The following is a 23,304-nucleotide window of genomic DNA, read 5'->3' as shown; positions in this document are numbered from 1 at the left end:
AGGAAACATGGCTGATACTTACAACATGGGAGGCATCTTTTATAGTCTTAGATCACTTAAAATGGATTGAACATGCTCTATTGCTTCAGAAGTGAGCAATAACTTAGGTTTATAGGTTATAAAGTATTAGTATTTTAATAATCTTTGTGTAGTGAATGTAAAGAAAAAATGAGGGCATTATAGGGAGCCCAAAGGCCCACAAGAGGGATTTGGCAAGATTAATGGTCTAAAAATATATCAACATGCCTGCGCACAATATCACATACGGACTTGATCGGGTGCGGTTTGGCCCACGTGTAGCCACAACTTTTAAATCCAACCGTTGATTTTTCTCTGTTGGACCACACAACCGTTGAAGGTCCAATTGTGGCGCAATTTAACTTACAATACTACTTTATTTGTTGATTAAGAAGTGGTTTTTGTTGTATTTAAATAGGCCCGAGGTTGAACGGGACTTTCTAGATTACATCCTATCTGAAATTCTGTATAGGTCATAACCCTAGTAATCTAATGAGACTTAAGAAAGATAATTAAGCAATGGCCTACACTCAACATGAAAAGGTATTCTTTAATTTGACGGGTCAGATCTGTAAACTCTCTTCTTTGGTAATCTTTGGAGGAGAAATATAATATTGAAATTATCAAGGGAGAGAAAAACAATTGCTATAAAAGAAACGTGAACACGAGAGAAATTGTGGAAGTTCTCTGCAAATACGTGAATACCACTCTACACTATTAAACGTTTAACTAATATATACATCAATGATAGATAGCCACAACTAAGTTACCAGATAAATTCAAACTCTCTTGACCTTATCTATTATAAACAATAAAAACAAAACTCTCAACTATCTACAGGACTCCAAAAATAACTTAAACACTATCTATGTGAACAGTAAGAAGGACTCTAATGAGTCAGTGGTGATGTACACGTTCACAATTCTCCCCTCAACACCGACTCGCCAACCTACTCAAATCCGTCGGCCTGGACCCTCCGATGCCATACATGAGACACCAGTGACTCTAGCACTCCCCTTCAGAGTTAACTTTTCACAAGCCACGCTACGTTCCTTCCGAGAAAATCTTCGCAATCTATCAATTCGCCACTCCTTAACACCTTTTGTATCTTAAAAAAATGTTGAATCCTCTACCTTACAAAAACAAGACAAATTTGAGAACTTCGGATTCACCTTTGGAATACTTGTTAATCTTCGTAGCTTAGATACACTAAACTCATGCTCCTCAAAATCTTCTAGTGAAGCTAGAACATCTTTTTCACTCTACAGACTTTTTTCAGTCTTCCATGGACTAGAGCTCTTGCTCATCGAACTACCATTTTGTGGGGTTGCCGTTGAACTTTGATGTTGCACCTCCTGTTCCGACTCTAAAACATCTTCATCCATGTGTGAGAGAGATCAACCGTGCTTTTCACCCTTTGGATCGAATCCGGATTTGCTACACCATGATTTTTCTGTGGTAGCACAATCGAATCCAATCTCTCTTCTACATTACCAATCAAATCAGTTGAATCCGGCATTGCGGTGTTTTCTACGGACCACCATGACGTTGCTTCATCGAACACCACATCTCTTGACACATAGACCCTTTTCGTACATGGATCCAAGCATCTCCACCTTTCCTTTGTTCATCATAACTAATGAACATAGCTCGAACTGCCGTTTTTTCCATCTTTGTCCTCATCTGCTTTGGTACAAGCACGTAACAAATATAACCAAACACTTTAAAGTGTCTAATCGACGGCCTTTTTCTGGTGAGCTTTTGGTAAGGCGACTCATGCCCAAGTCGTTGTTGCGGAAGACGATTAGCTACATATACGGCTGCGCGTATACACTCCCCCAATATTGAGGACGAACATTCCTCCCATGTAACATACTCCGGCACGTTTCAACTAAGTGCCTGTTCTTTCTTTCTGCAACTCCGTTATGGTCTGGAGTTTTAGTACAGGTGAATTGCCTTTTTTAATTTTGTGATCCCTCAAATAAGTTGAAAGAAACTAAGAAGTGTATTCTCCACCATTATCGGTTCTCAAACAACCGATTTTAAATCTTATTTCAGCTTTTACACGTGCACGAAAATCTTTGATCTTTTCAAAGAGTTCAGATTTCTCCTGTAGAAAATACACCCACACGTACCTCGAAAAATCATCAACAAATATAAGAAAAATAACGGTTTCTACCGACAGACTTCTCCTTCATTGGACCACACATATCAGAGTGAACCAACTCCAATGGTCGTTTTGAGTGAAACTCTGATCGAGGAAAAGGTCGACGATGTGCTTTTCCAAACTGACATCCAGCACAAACTGTATCTCCCCCGTTCTCGAGAAGTGGTAAACCTCTGACAAGATTTCGTTTCGCCATAATTTGTAACTTGTCATATGCGACATGAGCAAGGCGCACATGCTACAACTCTGGAGTTTCATTACAATGAGCTTTATCAACATAAGTTGTTCCTACTGATAGTATGTACATCGTCTCCATCCGTTTCCCACGCATAATCGGATCGCCAGAAACATCTACTTTCTCAAACACCTTTACATCTTCTGGTCCAAATAGCACATATCTGTCCGCTGATGTGATCTGCTCTACCGATACTAGATTCTTCTCCATTCCCGGTACATGATACACATCTTTGAGGATGCTATTTTCCTCACCACACCGTGATGTACGTCACATTGCTTACATCCTTCACAGCATGGATAGAATTATCTGCCATGACAACTGCATGATTTCCATCATATTTCTGCAACCACATAAACTTATTTCGATTTCTAGTTATGTGGTGCGAACATCCAGAATCAATCAACAAATCGTTCTCATAGTCAATAGTCTTCTTTCCAGAAGAATTTGTTGCACACACTTGACTTTTCACAACAGGAGATTCTGCAACATTCATTGCAAAAGAAACCTCCCGCTCAAAGTCATATTCCGTAGCAGTCTCTTCCACTGCCACATCACATGCAAAAGAAGTTTGTATGTCCCATTCATCATCGTCATCCTCCTCCTTGTCTTTGGATTCGATGACAACATTCTCATTATCGGTCTCAATCTTAGCCTGACAATTTCTTCTAATATGACTAGGCTTACCACATCCATAACAATAAAAATTACATTTTCATGCGATTTTTCATTGTTATTAGATCGATCACCTCTCTTATATCCATCATTTGGCTTCTTATTTTTCTACCACTTCCGCTTACTATTCACCGCAAGCGCTTCCTCACTTTTTTTTCACAGACAATCCGGCCATCTTCCTTGCCAACATCTCTTGATTAATCAAGAGATTCTCCAACTTCAGGAGAGACGGTTGCGTTGGCCAATCACGTATAGCGGTGATAAATCCGCTAAACTTGGGCCTCAAGCCGCGGATAATCATTCTCTGCATCCGGCTTTCACTAATCTTAGACTCCTCATCTAATTGAGATATCTCATTACACAAGTTTTTAGCTTTCATAAAATAATCAGAAATGGATAAATTACCTTGTGTTAATGAGCCGATCTCGTTCTCCAAGAACTGCAACAGTGCATCGTTCACCTGTGAAAAGAGAGATGAGAGTGCCTCCCACGCTTCTTTCAGAGTTTTCGCATCTCTAATATGCCCAATCAACTCCTTCTGTATTGACGCCTTCAATACGTGCAACGCTTTTTCGGCACGGATCTTCCACTTCCGTAACGTATCCGCTCCCTCTTCTGGTGCCTCGGTGTCGTTGCCATTCATTATCTCCCATAAATCCTGGCCTTGAAGAGACAACTCCAACCACGACTTCCAATAGATATAATTGGTATTGTTGAGCTTTTCAATCCCCGCCAGCATACCAACACTTTCCGCCATCTCTTCTTCCAACCTCGATATCACCTCGAAGCAACCAAAGAACATATCGGTATTCCCACTTCGATATCCCCTCGAAGCAAAATCCAAGAACAAACCGGTATTCCGATCGAACACCTTGCTCTGATACCACTAGTAAACTCTCTTCCCTCGTAATCTTTGGAGAAGAAATATAATATTGGAATTATCAAGGGAGAGAAAAACAATTGCTATAAAAGAAACGTGAACACAGAAGCAATTGTGGAAGTTCTCTGCAAATACGTGAATAGCACTCTACACTTTATTGAAACGTTTAACTAATATATACTTTAGAATTTGATTAACAAGAACACATAAACAAGATGAATAGAGGATGGATTTTATTGTTGAAAGAAGAAAACCTAACTACTCTTTTTATTATTTTTCATTCCATAGAGAACAAGTTACACCATCAGCCCTTCTAAATAGAAAAACAGCAGTATCCTTGCAACACTATGAAACGTTATTTCAACTTCCTAACAACATAAAAACTCTACTAGATAATCTCTGTATCCTATGAAATAGTATTTGCAACACTATGAAACGTTATTTCAACTTCCTAACAACATAAAAACTCTACTAGATAATCTCTGTATCCTATGAAATAGTATCTGACATTCCCTAACTAAAAATACTCTAGAACCACTCACATGTTCTCTGAACCAACTCAAATAATAGTTCCTAGAACATTAAGGATAAGTACAAGGATAAGACAAAAACTCATTCACAATGGAAAGTAAAGTTCAACTCAAACTCATTCGTCCAACTATGGTGGGGCCTACTAGTTTGAATTAGATATTCTAACACATACATCAATGACAGATAGCCACAACTAAGTTACCAGATAAATTCAAACTATCTTGACCTTATCTATCATAAACAATAAAAAGAAAAAGAAAAAAAGGGAGTGATAAATCGAGTCCCAAACATGATAAATCGACTCCCCATGTGTCTTTCTCTCTCTCCTCTAGGTTAGAGAGAGATAGACACATGGGGAGTCGATTTATCATTTTTGGGGGTGGATTTATCACTGCCCAAAAAAACTCTAAACTATCTATAGGACTCCAATAACTTAAACAGTATTTATGTAAACGGTAACTAAGGACTCTAATGAGTCGGTGGTGATACACGTTCACAAGATGCTCACTGCACCTTGTGTTTTATTGGTTAACGCTTGATCAAAGAAAGGGTGTTTTGATAATTATTGTACTGAGTAAAGAAAATATTTAATCCTTTTGCATGTGCGTCGTAGAGGCAGATTAGTTAATCAGAGACCGGTAGTTATGATTGAAGGTGGGCTAAATTCCCAGTTGATTTGTACAGTATTAAAGTGAGATTTTCAAACGAGCCGGGCCATGGGGATCTTTTCCAACGGCTATACTTTCCCCAGGTTTTAAGATCTGGCCAAAACTCTCCGATTACACGAGAGGATTGTGGGTTTATTTCCAGACAATAAGCTTAAGTGGGAAGTGCCATTATCAAAACAAGGGAGTGTTTACCCTTTTTCTAATTAGCTTTTAAAGTGGGGAGTGTCATTATAAAAAAAAAGGAGTGCAGATATCATTTCTCACAAAGATGTGGGATCATTGCCTACTGTAAGCTTAAATGGAAACTGCTTTATTAAGCTGAGATTTCAGTAAAAAGGCCTGTAGGACTGAACTGCTCTTGAAAGTTTCAGATCCCTTCCTTTTGTCAACATCCCATGAAAGTTTTTGTTTTACATTCCCTTCCCAATCCCCCCAATATAAAACATAAAAGGCGTCTGCACTTAAAACAAATGATCTTACATTGATAAACACCAAGTCCAAAAAAAAAACTCCAAAAACAGACTGACTAATTCAAAAACTCGCCACCCTAACCGCAGTTTGTATAGAAATTTTCATTTCTTAATAGCCAGAGTTTAATAGTCAGACTCTTCATCTGTTCTCAATCCGCCAAAGATTCTTGACAGATAAGAACAGCTCATCTCCCATTCTCTCTATCTTTGCATATAAATACACATTCAACAGCAACAACTACAACAACAACAACAATAGAACATGGAGCATGTTCATCTCTTTGTTTTCACATTCCTTCTCTCTTTTATTATTCTGCCCACAGTTTCTGCTCATCTGAGGCAGAATTACTACCATCGGACCTGCCCTAATGTCGAATCCATAGTCCGCTCCGCTGTTACGAAGAAATTCCAGCAGACATTTGTGACGGCTTCGGGGACTTTGAGACTATTCTTCCATGACTGTTTCGTCCGGGTTCGCTTATTTTTTTCCTTCAATTTGACAGCATTTAATTTTTCTTCATTTTAGTTTTGATGGGACTCTTAATTAACTGATAAGCCCTCTCATATGCAGGGGTGTGATGCGTCTGTGCTGCTCACATCGCCGGAATCCATGGCTGAAAAGGACAGTCCTGACGATATATCGCTTGCTGGAGATGGGTTTGATACGGTGATCAAAGCCAAAGCAGCCGTTGATTTGGATCCGATGTGCCGGAATAAGGTCTCTTGTGCTGATATATTGGCCATGGCTACTAGAGATGTTGTAGCACTGGTAAATAAACCCCTCTGATCATAACTATTCTCCCTTCCTCTATTTGTTTTACCCCCTTAGCTCTACAAATAAAACCAACAGAAAAATTAAGACCTTCTCATTGGCATTTTATTAGATATTGATCACATGTGAATTTTAACTATACTCCTGATTAGATTTAGGGGGCAAAAAACCATCGTATGATTTTCTTGCTACAGTTACATAAATCATGTCAATAGGACATCTGAATGCATGATCTGATAATATTATAAATTTTGCAGACCGGTGGGCCTTCTTACGCGGTGGAATTGGGGAGACTCGATGGAAGGATCTCTACGAAAGCCAGCGTTAAACACAATCTTCCCAATCCCACCTTCAATTTAGATCAGCTCAATTCCATGTTTGCCTTTAAAGGCCTCACGCAAACAGATATGATCGCGCTTTCGGGTATGATAAAATTAAATCTTCCCCTCATTTTTTTCCTGATTTAGTATAAGTTTCACCACAATGAGCTTCACTAATTTCTACAAAATTCTCATTGGTTTCTTAAAAAAATGGTTATTTTAGGTGCACATACTATCGGATTCTCACATTGTGGCAAGTTTTCGAAAAGAATTTATAATTTCCAACGGGGCAGAGCAGTCGATCCGACGCTCAATGCAACTTACTCAAGGCAACTGATGCAAATGTGCCCAAGGATTGTGGACCCGAGAATTGCCATCAACATGGACCCCATTACGCCCCAGCTGTTTGACAATGTCTATTACAAAAACCTTCAGCAAGGGAAAGGACTCTTCACATCGGATCAGTCCTTGTTTACCGATTTAAGGTCGCGGGCCACGGTGAACCTGTTTGCCGCGAACAGCACGGCTTTCCAGCAGGCATTTGTGGTTGCCATTACCAAGCTTGGAAGAGTAGGTGTTAAGACCGGAAATGAAGGAGAAATCAGACGTGATTGTAGTGCTGTGAACTAGAAGAATGGGTGCTACTATTGAATTTGAGAACCTTTTTTTTGTAGGGAAATTATATATCCACCCCAACCCATTTCCAGCACTTCCACCCCTTCTTGTTTGTCTATCTTAGCAATATAGGTGCATATTCCACCTTGAACATTTCCATTTTTTGTAATGAATTTTTTTAGTTTCTATGCTAATTTATTTGTTGGGGGTGTTTCACTGTAAGCAAGTGCAATAAATAAGAGGTGATTCTCAGCTTCTCACAGTTGTTTTTGAGGTCTCGGGTTTGAGTTTTGTGTCTCTTTTAGGGGAATGATACTAAGAGATGTAATCATCTAAGAGTTCCCATGCAATGCAGTTATAGGACCCACTCACATGATCATGATCTGGGCCATTCATCCTGTGGACCGCACCACAGAGATGCCATATATAGCCTTTAAATCAAAATGATAAGACAATCCTGGCCATTCTATCTGTACCTGCAAATGGGCATGCAGCCCTCCCAACATTTTAAGGCTACGCCTGTAAACCTCTTTGGTTAATTTGAAGAAGAAAATACTATTGGATTTAATAAGGGAGTATAGAGAGAAGAAAATAACGTGAACCAAAACTACTGCCGAACCCTGAAAAAGCACCCTCTGTTGTAAACGTGAAAGCAACACTCTAAAAATTTTATTCACATATGGACTTCAATATATACATCACGTCTGCTTGCTCGGTTGGATAACTTCAACCAAGTTTAGATAAAATCAAATTCTAGTTTCTCCTAAAAACAAACTCCTCTATACTACTCTAGATAAAACAAACTTTTTTTTTTTGAAAGGTAACAAAGATTTATTGATATGAATAAAATGCAATCAGGGGACAAGATGTCCCAGAAATAAAACGATTACACTCTCTCAGAGAAGAAAATAAAACGATTACACTCTCTCAGAGAAGAAAATAACACGAGTTACAGGGACGTCAACACCCTCCTTGGCTAAATATCAGCCATTCCATTCCTAGATAAAACAAACTAGCATCCTAGATATACTCAACTACTACCTAGTGGCTATCCAACTTTGACAAATAACAAAAAGAAGCAAGGACTCTAAGAGAGTCGGTGGTGATTAAACGTTCACAATTCTCCCCCCTCAACACCGACTCGCCAAACTACTCAAACCCGTTATTAATCAACCCCGTTGCTGTCGGCCCGGCCCCTCCTACGCCGTGCACGAATCAATAGTGACTCTAGCACTCTCCTTCAGCGTTAACTCTTCACAAGCCACGCTAAGTTCCTTCCGAAACTTCACAAACTTCATTTAGCTCAACCCTTCGAAAGTATCATGAAACTTCGCTATCTCACCATACCACGCTCTCAGAGCCTCCTTCCACAACTTCCACACGTATTGCGGATTCTTGGTACTCTCAAACTCCTTGGGTTGTTCAATGAAAATTTCACGATCCAGTTCACCATGTAAGAATGCATTCTTCACGTCCATCTGCCATAACTTCCACCATTTACAAGCAGCAAGGGCAATGAGCACATGTAACGAAGTGATTTTGGCTACTGGACTGAACATCTCATCATAATCAAGCCCGTACTTCTAAGAGAATCCTCGAGCAACAAGTCTCACCTTGAACCTTTCTACCGAGTCATCCACTTTGGTCTTTACCATGTACACCCACTTACAGGAAATAGGTGACACTCCACTAGGTAGTGGAACCAAATCTCAAGTTTCATTCTTCTTCAAGGCAGTGATCTCCTCGCCCATAGCGATTTGCCACTCATTGATGTCTTTTGCCTCTTCAAAAGAAGTCGGCTCCTCCACCTTACAATTTTCTGAGACATTACAATCTACCGTAAGTGGCTCCTCCACCTCACGATCTTCTAAGACATTATACTCTTCCGTAAGTGTCTCTTGATCACAAACCAAATTTGTTTCATCCTCTTGACTCTTCACAATAGGATATTCTGCAACATTCAGTGCAAAACAAACCTCCCCCTCATAGTCATATTCTGTAGCAGTCTCTTCCACTGCCATATCACATGCAAAAGAAGCTTGCAAGTCCCATTCATCATCGTCATCATCCTCCTTGTCTTTGGATTCGATGACAAAATTTCCATCATCGGTCTCAATCCTAGCCTGACAATTTCTTCTAATATGACCAGGCTTGCCACATCCATAGCAATAAAAATCATGTTTTTCTTGTGATTTTTCATTGTTATTAGCCCGATCACCTTTCTTATCACCATCCTTTCGGTTCTTATTTTTCTGCCACTTCCGCTTGCTATTCACCGCAAGCGCTTCCTCACTCTCTTTCACAGATAATCCGGCCATCTTCCTTGCCAACATCTCTTGATTAATCAAGAGATTCTCCAACTCCACGAGAGGTGGTTGCGTTGGCCAACCACGAATAGCAGTGATAAAACTGCTAAACTCAGGCCTCAAACCACAGATAATCATTCTCCGCATCCGGCTTTCACTAATCTTAGACTCATCGTGTAATTGAGATATCTCATTACACAAGGTTTTAACTTTCATAAAAATAATCAGAAACGGATAAATTACCTTGTGTCAATGAGCCAATCTCATTCTCCAAGAGCTGCATCCGTTCATCGTTCGTCCATGAAAAGAGAGATGAGAGTGCGTCCCACGCTTCTTTCGGAGTTTTCACATCTCTAATATGCTCAATCAACTCCTTTTGTATTGACACCTTTAATATGTACCACGCTTTTCCGGCACGGATCTTCCACTTCCGTAGCTTATCCGCTCCCTCTTCTGGTACCTCGGTGTCGTTGCCATTCACTATCTCCCATAGATCCTGGTCTTGAAGATACGATTCTAAGCACGACTTCCAATAGATGTAATTTGTATTATTTAGCTTTTCGATCCCTGCCAACATACCAACACTTTCCGCCATCTCTTCTTCCAACCTCGATATCACCTCGAGGCAACCAAAGAACAAACCGGTATTCCCACTTCGATATCCCCTCGAAGCAACTCCAAAAACAAACCGGTATTCCGATCGAACACCTGCTTTGATACCACTTGTAAACCTGGTTAATTTGAAGAAGGAAATACTATTGGATTTAATAAGGGAGTATAAAGAGATGAAAATAACGTGAACCAAAACTACTGCCGAACCCTGAAAAAGCACCCTCTGTTGTAAACGTGAAAGCAACACTCTAAAATTTTTATTCACATGGACTTCAATATATACATCAAGTCTGCTTGCTCGATTGGATAACTTCAACCAAGTTTAGATAAAATCAAATTCTAGTTTCTCCTAAAAACAAACTCCTCTATACTACTCTAGATAAACAAACTAGTATCCTAGATATACTCAACTACTACCTAGTGGCTGTCCAACTTTAAACAAATAACAAAAAGAAACAAGGAGTCTCTATGTTTGGTTGCCAGGTTTTTTTTGTTCCTGGGAGTTATGTGGGAGAAAAAAAATACCCTGGGAGATAGGTGGGAAAAAAAAAGTCCTAGAAGTATCCTGGTAAAATAAAAATCCCATGTTTGGTTGACCGGATTATGGTGGGAAAAAAAAAAACCTTTGTTTGGTTGCTTGAACTGTTGGGTACAAAAAAATTCTTCTCAAGCTTATTTTTGGTTCCTGAGTTTATTTTTGTTCCTGGGTTATCTTGGGATGGGATGAAAAGGCAATCATTACAAAAGTGGGATTAAAAAATTCACCCCACAAGTAATCATTACAAGAGTGGGATTAAAATAAACCTAGTGCTAAAAGGCAACCAAATATGGGATGGGACCAAAATTTAACCAACTCTCCCACATAACTCCCAGGAACAAAAAAAACTCGGCAACCAAACAGGGTCACAAATGCCCCACCTTACAAACAGTCAAGATCACACTAACATCACATAGTGTACGGTCTCACATTCATAATAACTACTCTAACAAGAGGTGGGACCCATCAAACAGAAGTGTGTTGAGAAGAACAAGTGGCACGCTTAGGATACTGTATATCTGATGGGAAGTGCCTTCGGATCGTTCGGGAATCTGATCAATCTTCTAAGGAAATGTTTGATTCTTGATTGTTCACCACAAGTGAGGGACGCAAGGGATCAAATCAAGCGTGGAATCCTCGGAATAGGGGTTCTTACATTCAACAAGAACTAAAAGAAAATAGAAGATTTAGGATAAAAGATTAGCACTCTAATCTACAATTTTCAAATCATTAGGACAAGCAAGTGATAAAAGAGAAGAGAATACTCTATGAAAGTATCACCAAAAGAGGATCTCTGCGTTTCAAAATCAAGCAAAAAACTCCTTACAAATGAAAATACACAATGCTCACCACAAAGCTCTGTGTCTGCAATCACTACCCAGACTCCTCATCACTAGCATCATCATCGTCTCTAGTGCCAAGCTCATCATCGTTCGTGTCTGGCTCTAGAATAATGGTCTCTATGATATGCTTCTGGCACTATGGATGTCCATCATCAATCCGATCATCTTTTGGCACTTGCATTGGCTGATTTTGCTTAGGGTAGTCCTCCATGCAATGGCCCAAATCACCATACCCGTAGCAGCTAAGAGGTAGGATAGCAATGATAGAGGAGCTATACAAGAACCTAGCTGATCGTCTCTAATATGGCGCATGTATGAGAGACTCAAATAATCTCACATCTTGGGGATAGCCTTAAGAACAATAGAGAAAGGGGAGAGAAAGAGAGGATTTTTCCTTTGTAACTGAAATGTAAGATTACAACTTATTTTTATCCCATAGATCCTAGGCCACTGACCATCTTTAATACGATGCTTGGAAGAGAGACTCAAATAATCTCAAGGACACGGTATATCCTCAAAAACAATAGAGAAAGGGGAGAGAAATAGAGGATTTCTCCTTTGTTACGAAATAGAAGATTACAACTTATTTTATCCCACAGGTCCTATCCTACGCCACTTTCCTACTTAATGAGGGTCCTACCCGAATCTCCTTCCTAACTACATAATAGTTTACTATTCTAAACCACTGACAAATATGGTAAGAGTCCTAGCAAAACTCCATTTCTCCATCTCCTACTGAGTATATAACAGGATAACTATTAAAATTATTGCCATCTGCCACATTCGTATCAATCTCTTAGCTAAACTAGGGAACAAACACCAGAATCCCAAATCAGTCAAGGAAATAACCTAAAGCGCTGAAACAAGGCACTACCCAACATGTACTTTTTCACTCTTCTGTAATGGGCAGTACTTTCAGAACTTCACCTTTTCATTTCCAATTGTAGCATATCATAACTTAAATAATTTCTCTTGGGGAAAGGGATACCTATCTCTATCAATCGTGGGCTGATGATCTACACTGTAGCTGTCAGATGGCACTTCTAACCTTCTCACTGATATCTAATGCACTTTGAGTTGCAGAGTGCCACAAGCAACCATGGAGCATGAAAAATGATACGCACTCAGATATGATCCGTGCATGATAAATCTAACCCGTCAAGGTAGCCAAACCCAACGATATCCTCTTGATAGTTCTAAATCATTTGAATTTAAATTATGACTAAGAATGGTAGGGACCCTGGGTGTGTTCAACACAAAAGCAAAGATCCCACATCGGAAAAGTGAAGAGATGTGGATGGGCATATAAGGGCTTGGGCACCCTCCCCTTAAAGGCTAGCATTTAGGGGTGAATTCTACCCGTCGGGCCCTTTAAAAAAAAAAATGGTAAATAGGAAGTTTAGGAGAAAAGAGAGGGTTATGTATTGCCGAAAGGTGTTCCCCTCGAAGAGAACATCTTATGTGATTTTCAGCTCCATTGAATATAATCTATCAGCTTCCTTCTCTTATTCGACTGTGATCATATCAGGAAAACAAACACTCATTCATGGATTCAACATTTGAAAATAGGATTTTCCTATGTGTGAGCAGAACTATGCCAATCCCAATACTTCAAAGTGGGTGCCTGTCCCTGCAACTGATACTTTAAAAAACATCAATGGCAGGTAAAGGCCAAATCCCAAGGCATGCCCCCTTAATTACACATGTTGATACCTCATAAAATGTCACTGGAAAACATAAATCTTACAAATGAGGAACTGAGTTCATCTCCTGTTCAAGCTCAGAGCTCGGAAAAGCCAATGCGGCCGCTGTAAGCTTTCTCTGTTGAAAGATGCAGCAGAAGGGTCACTGCATTCCTCTTCTTGATCTCGTCTAACCGACACGGATGGGGTCAACTTGGAGGTTGACTCAGAGCATCCTAATTGCAGATCTGAACATGAGCGACGGTCCCGTTTCTTCTTGTCGGTCCCATATCCAATGCTCAATGTCAGTTCAATTTCGTTGTCATCATCATTGCAAAAATGTGGGTCATGAGGTCCATCAACGCTCATTTTATCTTTTGACTTCCTCCGAAAGAATGACACCTGATCTTCGATAGCACTGACATCAGTGGAAGAGATGTTTTCTTCAACGGGTCGTTCAAGATCCAAGCCCATCTGTACTCTGAAAGTTTCCCCAGAGCAGCTTTCGTGTGAGCTTGGGTCGGCCCTTATGTTACATCGCTGATGAAAATTGTACTCCATTTGTGGAGTCAAATGATGGCTACCGCTGAAAGGGGAATGACTACTTTGTGAACCAGTAGCAGAGCTCCAAAACCTGGATTGGGTATCCGACTCAATGTAATCGGCCCCCATATGTATTGATCCAGGAACTTCTTTAGTGAGTGAGGAGAGCTTCAACTCTTTACTTCTCATCTCAGCCATCAACATTTTCTGGACTCGGTAAAGCCGGTGGAGTTCCTGCACCTGCATTGTTCAGTTGAAAATGTATGCTTCAGAATTTGATTACAGGATCTGATGTTGAGTGGAGCAACCAATTACTCCAAAAGCTTAAGCTGGTAAAGTTAGTGTTATTTAATCATTTATACTGCAACACTACGCCTCATGTGTGGACCCTCTTTTTTGGGGTTGGCTGTACACATGGCACATGTGGCTCCTCTTTTGGGTTGGCCATTCAGGTGGATTTTTAATATCAAGGGGTTGTTGGGATTTGAACCCAAGACATGCCGTGAGGCAATGGCTCTGATACCATGTGAAACATCCAATTACTCTATGATAAAATTCAAAGATTTCTATAAATCTTGGTTTAATTACAATGAGCCTAATGAGTGTTTATAGAGTAACACTCAAAGGATAAACATAGAAAGATAAGCATTGACTGTGGAAAGAGATAAAGATAGAAACATAATAATCTAACTTAGTTACTCCATTTAGCCTAGTTACTTAATCTATTACCTTAATCAAATCTCATCAAATCTAACATATTCTAACATGTTGAGATGCTATAACTAGATTTGGCTTCGAATTGCTAACGATTCTGATATTAACAGTAAAGAGTAGGATTTCAATTGCACCTGCTCATTGAAAATCTCCTCGTGCTTCAGCATCATCTTTCTCACGGATTCCTTGTTGCATTGTTCGAGCAATCTATCCATGGACTCTTGAAGCTGGTTGAAACTAGTCCTAGTGTTCTCCTTCTGAATTCTCTCTGTGGAACAGTCCCAAGATTCTGTAGTGTCGAAACCTATGTCTACTGAATCACCATTGTTCTTTGGAAAGGTGGCTAACGGGTTCAGAGCATGATGCAGTTTTGTTCCCATGCCTGAAACAATGAGACTATATTAATATATTTGTAACACATGTAGAGGAATTGAAAGGTCTGAAGATTGATGATCCTCAACATTCTGCAACTTACATTCATTAATAAGGAATGCCAAAGAAACAGACATCCAATTTGAATTTTATACTGAAATATCAAAGAAAGAACTAAAATAACTATGATAAGCAATGTATTAAGTGTCCCATGCTCAAAGATATAATCACCAGGAATACAGCCTTATTCACTCCACGGGAGATGTTGGTAAATGATCAGTGATTGCTTACAAAAGGGATAAATGGAGGCGATTCCAAGTATTAGGGACACTGGAAAACACTAGAAAGCATCAACTAAAAACAACAAAGTTTTTATGACTAATTAGTAGCAGCTCGGGGTGTTCATTATTCGGTTATAACCGAATAACCGAACCGAACCGAACCAAATTGGTTCGGTTTTTTTTCTTTTCGATTCGGTTTCGGTTTTTTTTTTTTTGGAAATTCGGTTATTCAATTTTGGTTATCTCAAAAAAAGAATCGGTTAACCGAATAACCGAAATTATGGATGAAAACCATTTTTTCCTAAAAAAAGTGCTATATGTGCACTCCGTAGGATGATCAAAACCATCCATTTGATTGATCACAACTTAATTAGGTTGTGCTCAAAAAATAATTTTGATCGGATGATCCTAGCCCTCCGATCCAAACCGAGATTTTCCTTTTTTCCCTCTTTTTCTCCCACAATTCAGTTATTCGGTTACCGAATTGTCAATCGGTTCGGTTTTTAGGAATTTCGGTTCGGTTTTGGTTACCGAAATTTGATAACCGAAATTATTTCGGTTATCAAATTTCGGTTTATTCGGTTCGGTTATAACCGAATAACCACCCCTAGTAGCAGCTCTATTGTCCAAGAGCACACCTCAACTCAACTCAACTCAACTAAGCCTTTGTCCAAGAGCATACCTCTGTTACCAAAATTTTCTAATTATGGTGCTTGCTATGAGAACAATCCCTAGGTGCTTTGGAGTTTGGACCCTGAAATGGCTCTAAGCAATTCATGAAAATGATGAAAGGCAGCATATTACATGTACAATGGCCAAGTCAAGACACAACTTAAACACCCCCAAACCTGCATTACTTGAAATTCAACTGAACATGTGTAATGCCAGCCTTGTGATTTCACGTAAATTTGTTGATGAATCTAGCCAGTGACTTCAGAGTCAGAGGACAGAAAATTGAACCCAGCCCCTAATTAAAAGGAAATGTCTCCAATCAGGCATAATAGTGTTTTTGATGGCACACACATGGATGATGCCTAGCCTATGAAAGCTGTCTAGCCTGGAGTTGGTTGGTTAGGTTTATAATTTGGTTCACTTCACAAGAAATAAGTCTACTCTGTTTCTTAGTTATGTAAGAACTTTCCACCTCAGGAAGATACATCTACTAACCTTAAAACTTCCGGCCAAAGGAAAAATGAGTGGATATTTTCCTTGAATTCAAGAGGCGGCTCAAGCTCAAAATAAAACTATACGAGATCACAGATGGGGAAGTATAATGGTTAACAAAGTGACCCACTGCCACTGGGTCTCTAAGCTCCTAGAATTCAGCCAAAGATACTACTTAAAAGCTTCTGTAGGGCTAATAGCACTCAGTATATAACATATTGAGGTTTAAGAATGGAATTCGGTCATGTTGTTACAATCATTGCGTCTTCATACTTATAAGTTTATAATGTCACAGATGTTTATTTATTTATGATCCTCTATCTAAGTAACAGGCAATGGAATAAGCTTAAAATTACAATATCTACCTGACTTACAATTATCTGCATGGGACACTTCTTTCAGTCATTTTTCTTTTCCAAATTGATATGTTACTGAACAAGAGAGTGCCAGTCATTTTTCCAAATCTTACAGCTCAACTAGCAATGCTAGCTAATAACAGAGTTTTGAGGCTCTCTCTTAAAAAGGTTTCCTTATAGCCCCTCCCAGTCCTTGCCACTATGCTAAAGGGAGTGCTGTTTGAGCTGGAAGATCAGGCAATTAAAATCAATAATTGATAATTAATGGGATATGGACACTTTGTAAATCATGTTTTGTTTAATAGAAACAAAATGGATCACTTCTATGCCTGATGGGAAGGTCCAGAGCTTATAAGAGCTAAACTACTAAGTAAACTGTAACCTCAAAAGATGAGTTTCTTTTTCAGGACTGTCCATCTTGTCTAACAATGAGATTAGCTTCTCAATGGATGTGGTTGGCTACGTCCAACCCAACCAAACTACCAGATCATAAATTGATTAAGTTGTAAGTTATCCAAATCTTACTGTCCTATCCTAGCAGTCTACTCTCATTTTTAGTTTACACCACCTATAAATCTTGGGGAATTGGGCCTAAAGATTCTTGATTGTGTGGCAGAACTCAAAGGATGCCAGCATCAACCTGTGATAGTAAAGGCATCCACATAGCACAGCAAGTTAACTTATGTGATTCATCAAGTATCATCATCAAAGGTTTAAAGCATGGTTCAACAACGACATGAAACCGAAATAATCTATGTTGCATCAGTACACGTACGAGTGTCAGAATCTGACACGGGTATCACGTGGGGTGTCGAATTTGTCAAACCTCAAAAAAAGATTCGTGGATTCACACAAATATTTTAATCAATTTTCATTTTAAATTTTTGATTTTTTACATTATAATATAGCTATAACAACTAACAAGCAATATATTGAGAATTTTAATAGGCTAAGTAAATAAAATGTTTTATTTCCAATGAAAAATTTACTATACGGATGGATAAAACACAAAACTTGGATGGATAAAACTCAGAACATGCCATAATTGTAAAGTTGCAGAAGTAGTATTCAGAAAAAACAGATAAAAGAGATCTAGAAGTGTCATAGTGAGTCCTGAAGTATTGGAATCCAACACATGTACTTTGCCCATGCAGAAGAACCCATGTAACATGGCAAATAATCAATGACAGATTTTCATGTATAACATTTCATCAAGGGAGAGCTAAATGATCTAACCATGCAGCCTGTCAAGAAAATACATAAATTCATGTACAAGACAAAGATCTGAAGATTTCTAGAGTCCAAAGCTGCATCTTTGCATCAAAGTCCCAACCAAAATCTTACCCTGCATTCATCCCCCACCCTTAGTAAGTACTGTGGACAAAAACTCAGAACCCCAATCCTAACTCAACCAATGGAGAGTCATTATCGTTTTTTTTTATAAACCTTGAACATTATTTAACACAGCAGGGTATGTAGCCTTAAATGTTAACAACTACTGCAACACATGTTAAGCATTCACCGCCAATTGCTTCATGCATGCACAATTCATCTGAACAAGATTCATCTTTTCAGCATTTTGTCCAGTGGACCCTGCTCCCATTCTAAATGTCTTCCAGTGGTGCTTGGAGGTGGTGAGTTTGGTGAAATGTTAATCAATTAAAATTACACAAAATGATAAAAAGAAAGAAAGACAGGTGATAGTGGTAGCATGGTATGGAACCCCAGGACAAATTATCCCTAATTCATCATTCCTTTACAGATGGACTATTGCATATAAGACCTTCCAATACAGTCGAGCTTCGTAACCAAGCTATCAGACTCCTGAAAAAATGGTGAGATTTTATGTCTACTGTAATCTCCTACAATTCCACTCATGTTACACAGTTACAGAACTTTTGTCCATATTATTTCTTTGATCAGCTAGAGGAGAAACTCCGGGGGAAATCTTTAAATGACCATACAGCACGAAAAAAAAGCCGTCATATCCAATTTTCTGTTTACTTTTCAAAAGAAAAAAGAAAAAGGTTTATATAACTGTGGTTTAATAAAAAAAAATATAGCGCTTGTTGGAGTCTTTAAACATACAGTTCACTGCTTCTAAAAACTGCATAAAGGAGGATTCCAGAAGAACTAAACAGATGATGATACATTGAAGCTCTCCATCAGCTGTATGTTAACAACCACACTGCCTAAATAGAGATACTGAATTGCTACTAAATAAAGTTGAGCTTTTCCTATTAGTGATGCCCTCAAGCGAGCATGGAGGTCAGGGGTTCAAACTTCATCCTTACTTAACAAAGGCTAAAAAACAAAAAAAAAACAGAAGAAGAAAAACCCTTCTGTATTAGACATAATGGACTACAATGTTCACCATGAAACAAATGATACCAGAAGACCAAACTCAGCACAATTTACACGCTTGGAACATTGTGGTGAAGACCTAAATTCAGAAAGCAGGCATTGTCACATTCATTCATTCACCAGGATAATGTGAGAAAAAAGTAGCTAAAAGAAATACTGGAACCAAACAAAATGGAATGCAAGTTCAAACATGCTTGATCTGATCGCATAAATACTGATGCTGAATATCCAATTTCTAATGCTATATAAACCCACTTAACCTTTGGGCGAATAACTTGCATTAGCAGAATACACTCGGATAAAACACATTTTTGACTTCTTTGCATCAGATTAATGAGGGACAAAAGATTATACTCATTAAGGTAGCAAGACAATAGTGTGTCAATTGAGTAACGATCTTCATAGGGCTGTCGAAATTCAAGAGAAGTTTCAGTAGGCATTGAGGAAACTGTCTATATTGCAGATGCTATAACTCGCAATTGAAGAACAGTTACTAGTGTGTACAGTGTTTAAAAACTGTCTAGTTGACTCGGCATGATGCGGTAGAGTACTCGGTTGGCGTGGCTGAGTACTTGGTTGATGCGGTTATAATTTCGGAGAGTCAAAGGAGTTTTTATTGACTCTGTAGGGTAAAATGCGGAACGCAGCGGCAAGACTCGGAATGCGGCCAAGGTAAAAGGGAGTTCACTCGGGGGAGTTTTAAAACTCTGAGTGACACAATGCCATATCCTTTCATTAGCTCATCACAGCTCCATCCCCTCTTCATTTAGACCATTGTGAGAAAAGATAACTTGAACCAAACCTATTCTACCTTCACTTGAGGGACTTTCAATATACAATGATGTCCCTCTAAATTAACCATAATTATATCATTTCCCGCTAAATTGTGGGAAAATCTTTTTCCAAGAAAAAATTTCCTTCGGATATGGTTTTCTTGCAATCTAAACAGGGCCTTAGGACATTCAGAAATCCTAATTGGGCAGCCTTAGCAACCAAGAGTCCCCATAAAGAATGCTCTTTCAGGCCATAATGAGAACCTGAATGGGTTCAAAGGACTTCCTGAAGTGGTCCTATTAAACGGCACCATCGATGGCCATTACAAATTCTGGCATAAACTTCATAACCCATCAGATGACTTGTGCAGAGTCAACAAAGTGGTTCATCTAAGGACGCAAAGTAGATCATCTATGGACCACAGCCATGATGTCAATGATAAAGGAATTTGGATTTTCAGGGACCCTATGTGCTTGTCAAGACCTTTACCCACTAGCAAACTATGAAAAAGTATCAAGTACCCCTACCTTTCTTCAAGAAATCAATAGCAGAGCTTCACCTAAAGAAATCGTATATCCATTGCAACATCTGTACAAGATGACTCACCAAAAACAAAGAAGAAAATCTCTACCAGACCAACTCAAAAATTTGATGACCAGCATCACAAGTGAGATGAATATACTAACTTTTAGATTGGAACCGTTTGAGAAATCTTGTCTCTTTCACAAAAATAAGTAGAAATAAAGCACAGAGGAAATCTTGCATGTAAAGGGAGGTGAGAATGCTACCCGTAAATTCAGTTTTACTTAAACAAAATTCATTGCTACCCATAAAATTTCAGACAAATATTTTATTAGAACATCAAACAAAAACAATCACCCAAAATCCATCCCTTCTAGTTCTTGCAGACGAAAACTAAAATGTACAATCAAATAGTAACACTATTGAAGGAATTTAACAAGAAAAGAAGACCATTATAAAAAAGAACAAATTGAATTGTGAAAAAGAAAAAGTAAAGACCTTTGTTTTCCGTGTTCATGGAGCATCTTTCTCTGCTTGCCCTGTCCTCTTATCCATTTGCCATTGCCATAAATAAAACATGAACAAAATCTGATCCCCCATCAGTATCCATGACTCATCCTCCCAAATCGACGGAGGAATCTAAGCAAATGGTGATAGATTCGGAGACTCAGATATCAGAATTTTCCCCTCTCAACCCAATCACACTTTCCTTACAAAAACAACAAAAATAATACAAGCTTGACAGGCTGTGAAAGGAGAGGCAAGAAAAGGTGGAGAAGCCTATGGTAATCAGTCGGTGTATTGTATTGTACTACTGAGAAGGATCAAAAGGGCAGCAAAACAAAACAAAATGAAAACAAAAACATAAACAAATCTCTCTCCTCTACGTAAGCCCATGTAAGCCTGTGAACAAGATATTCCAGACAGAGAAGATACCAAGATGCGAAGGTGGGCTTCCCTTGAACCAGATCACTTTCTTTCTTTTCACTTTTGAAAATTTAAAGATACCCATGGCATTATTCTCGCTGAACTTTACAGTACTACTCCAGATTTTGGTGAAAAAGGCTTATAACTTACTCAGCTGAGCTTCTTTGTTACACACTCACACGTGTATATATATAGAGAGATATAACTGGTTTTTTTTTTTTTTTTAATACCATAAGATTATTCCAAGTTTCCTTGAAAACCCATGTGTATATTTCGGTGAAAATGGCTGAAACTTACAGAAATAGCACTTTTATGAAAACCCATTTGATTAATCTGAGTGTACTTCAAAACCAACATCCAGATTTCTGTGAATTTGCGCAAAACTTGATTTTTCTCATAAAATAAAGGCTGAAACTTACAGAAATGGCACTTTTAAGAAAACCCATTTGATTAATCTGAGTCTCCTTCAAAACCCACCTCCAGATTTCTGTGAATTTGCTTAAAACTTACTTTTTCTCATAAAAAATGATATCAGTCTTTTGCAAAGCAATTTTTATACTCGTTCTCAAAACCCAGCTCCAGATTTCAGTAAAAAGCCTAACCAACATATTCTAAAATTACTGTTTTTGATATTACCCCTGAGAAGTTTGTTTTAGGTGTCTTTCAAAACCCCTCACCAGATCTCAATAAAAAAAGTACCACCATTTTTTAGTAAAATTCGCTGTCCTTCAAAACCCACCTCTAGATTTATGGTCATCCTTTGCGACAAATCCCATATAATGGTTAAAAAAATGAAAAGGAAACTTCCCACATATCACTTTCTTCCAAAAGCTAGCAGGCCAAAACATACCTGTCGTTAATTAATTAAAAATCCGAAGCTTTTTCAGTTCTCATCCGGTGAAATCCACACCAGTCACATGAGCCAGGCCTTTTCGTAATTGGTTTTATGTGGGCATGCCTTGTTTTGTCTCATACTCGTTTATGCGTGCTGAAAATCCCATCATATTGTTTGGGTAACATGGCTTACTGCACATCTCTATTTAATGTCAGCAATAGAAAAAACTTTCTGATTTTTCTATGGGGGTTTTTCGATCTTCCTTTTCTCTTGGAGGGGCTACCATTTCTTATTGTTTTAAAAGTCTTCTCTACGGGCTCTGTTCACTTGTTTTCCCGGGAAAAGGAAAAGAAAAGGTTTTCCGGGAATCTCACGTGGCTTTAGGAAAAGAAATCCAGGGAAATTGTGTAGGAAAAGGTTTTCCGCGCCTGTTCACGTGAGCAGAAACTGTGTAGGAAAAGGTTTCCCGAGAAACTGCTTGCCCACCTTTTTTCACTAGTTTTTCCGAGAAAGTAAATCCGACCAAAATAGTGGGATTTGATTTCCCACACTTGTGAGAAAAGAGACATTTGCACATCATTTTTGGTAATTTTTATGTCATTATTTGACATTTTCCACCTGAGCTTGTTACTTTCTCAGGAAAGCAAGTGAACACCAGAATTCTGTCTTGTCAGGGACAAAAGAGGCTGTTTTCCAGGGATTTGCTTTCCCGGGAACGCAAGTGAACAGAGCTATAAGAATCTAGTCCTTTTCGTGTACAATTTTTATCTTGTACTCAAGCAATGCACCTCCCCATGTTATTGATTCTTAAGGTAATTAAAGAAAAACATCAGTCTAAGTCACATCAGATTGCATCGGCAAACTGTCCAAAATACTGAGATTTACAAGCTCAAATTAAACTTCACTCGGACTCAGTTGACTATTGGCTTTTCATCTGATCTTGACTCAAACTATCAAATCCCATTAAGAATTATGGCTAGTTTAGGGTGTGCAATCTGGTGGATTGTAGGTCTCACTTAAGTGTAAATTGTAATCTAATTAATTGCACCCAAAATCTAATTAAATTGCATGTTTGAGCACAAATAGCTCCCAAAATCCAATTAAACTACATGCCCAAACTA

The 23,304-nt window shown here is 38.7% G+C and overlaps 2 protein-coding genes across 2 annotated transcripts; one reads left to right on the top strand and one right to left on the bottom strand.

The window, feature by feature from the left end:
- The first annotated feature begins 5,656 nt into the window (after positions 1-5,656).
- Positions 5,657-7,611, top strand: LOC143878387 (peroxidase 16-like). Its single transcript, XM_077380680.1, has 4 exons — positions 5,657-6,116; positions 6,216-6,413; positions 6,674-6,839; positions 6,960-7,611. The coding sequence occupies exons 1-4, from the start codon at positions 5,907-5,909 to the stop codon at positions 7,364-7,366; spliced, it is 981 nt and encodes a 326-aa protein (XP_077236795.1). The 5' UTR covers positions 5,657-5,906; the 3' UTR covers positions 7,367-7,611.
- A 5,562-nt stretch (positions 7,612-13,173) lies between these two features.
- LOC143878386 (ras guanine nucleotide exchange factor Q-like protein) lies at positions 13,174-22,017 on the bottom strand. Its single transcript, XM_077380679.1, has 3 exons — positions 20,920-22,017; positions 14,723-14,970; positions 13,174-14,114 (listed from the first exon to the last, which is right to left on the bottom strand). Exons 1-3 carry the CDS (start codon positions 20,936-20,938, stop codon positions 13,413-13,415), a joined length of 969 nt encoding a protein of 322 aa, XP_077236794.1. The 5' UTR covers positions 20,939-22,017; the 3' UTR covers positions 13,174-13,412.
- Positions 22,018-23,304: the final 1,287 nt, after the last annotated feature.

This window comes from Tasmannia lanceolata, unplaced genomic scaffold (assembly GCF_043159265.1).
Source record: "Tasmannia lanceolata isolate RefF3 unplaced genomic scaffold, GAP_Taslan_0.1 ptg000006l, whole genome shotgun sequence".
In the NCBI taxonomy this organism is placed as follows: Eukaryota; Viridiplantae; Streptophyta; class Magnoliopsida; order Canellales; family Winteraceae; genus Tasmannia; species Tasmannia lanceolata.
The sequence above is the reverse complement of the archived record's forward strand: the minus strand, read 5'-3'. Positions and strand labels throughout refer to the sequence as shown.

What these genes read in the sequence shown, in the direction of transcription:
- LOC143878386 (XM_077380679.1), bottom strand. An exon ending in AGGAGATTTTCAATGAGCAG is followed by an intron (nt 14,115 to 14,722) that starts GTGCAATTGAAA and finishes TGAACAATGCAG; the next exon opens with GTGCAGGAACTCCACCGGCT.
- LOC143878387 (XM_077380680.1), top strand. Translation starts at nt 5,907, where the DNA reads ATGGAGCATGTTCATCTCTTTGTTTTCACATTCCTTCTCTCTTTTATT. An exon ending in TCCATGACTGTTTCGTCCGG is followed by an intron (nt 6,117 to 6,215) that starts GTTCGCTTATTT and finishes TCTCATATGCAG; the next exon opens with GGGTGTGATGCGTCTGTGCT. An exon ending in AGATATGATCGCGCTTTCGG is followed by an intron (nt 6,840 to 6,959) that starts GTATGATAAAAT and finishes TGGTTATTTTAG; the next exon opens with GTGCACATACTATCGGATTC.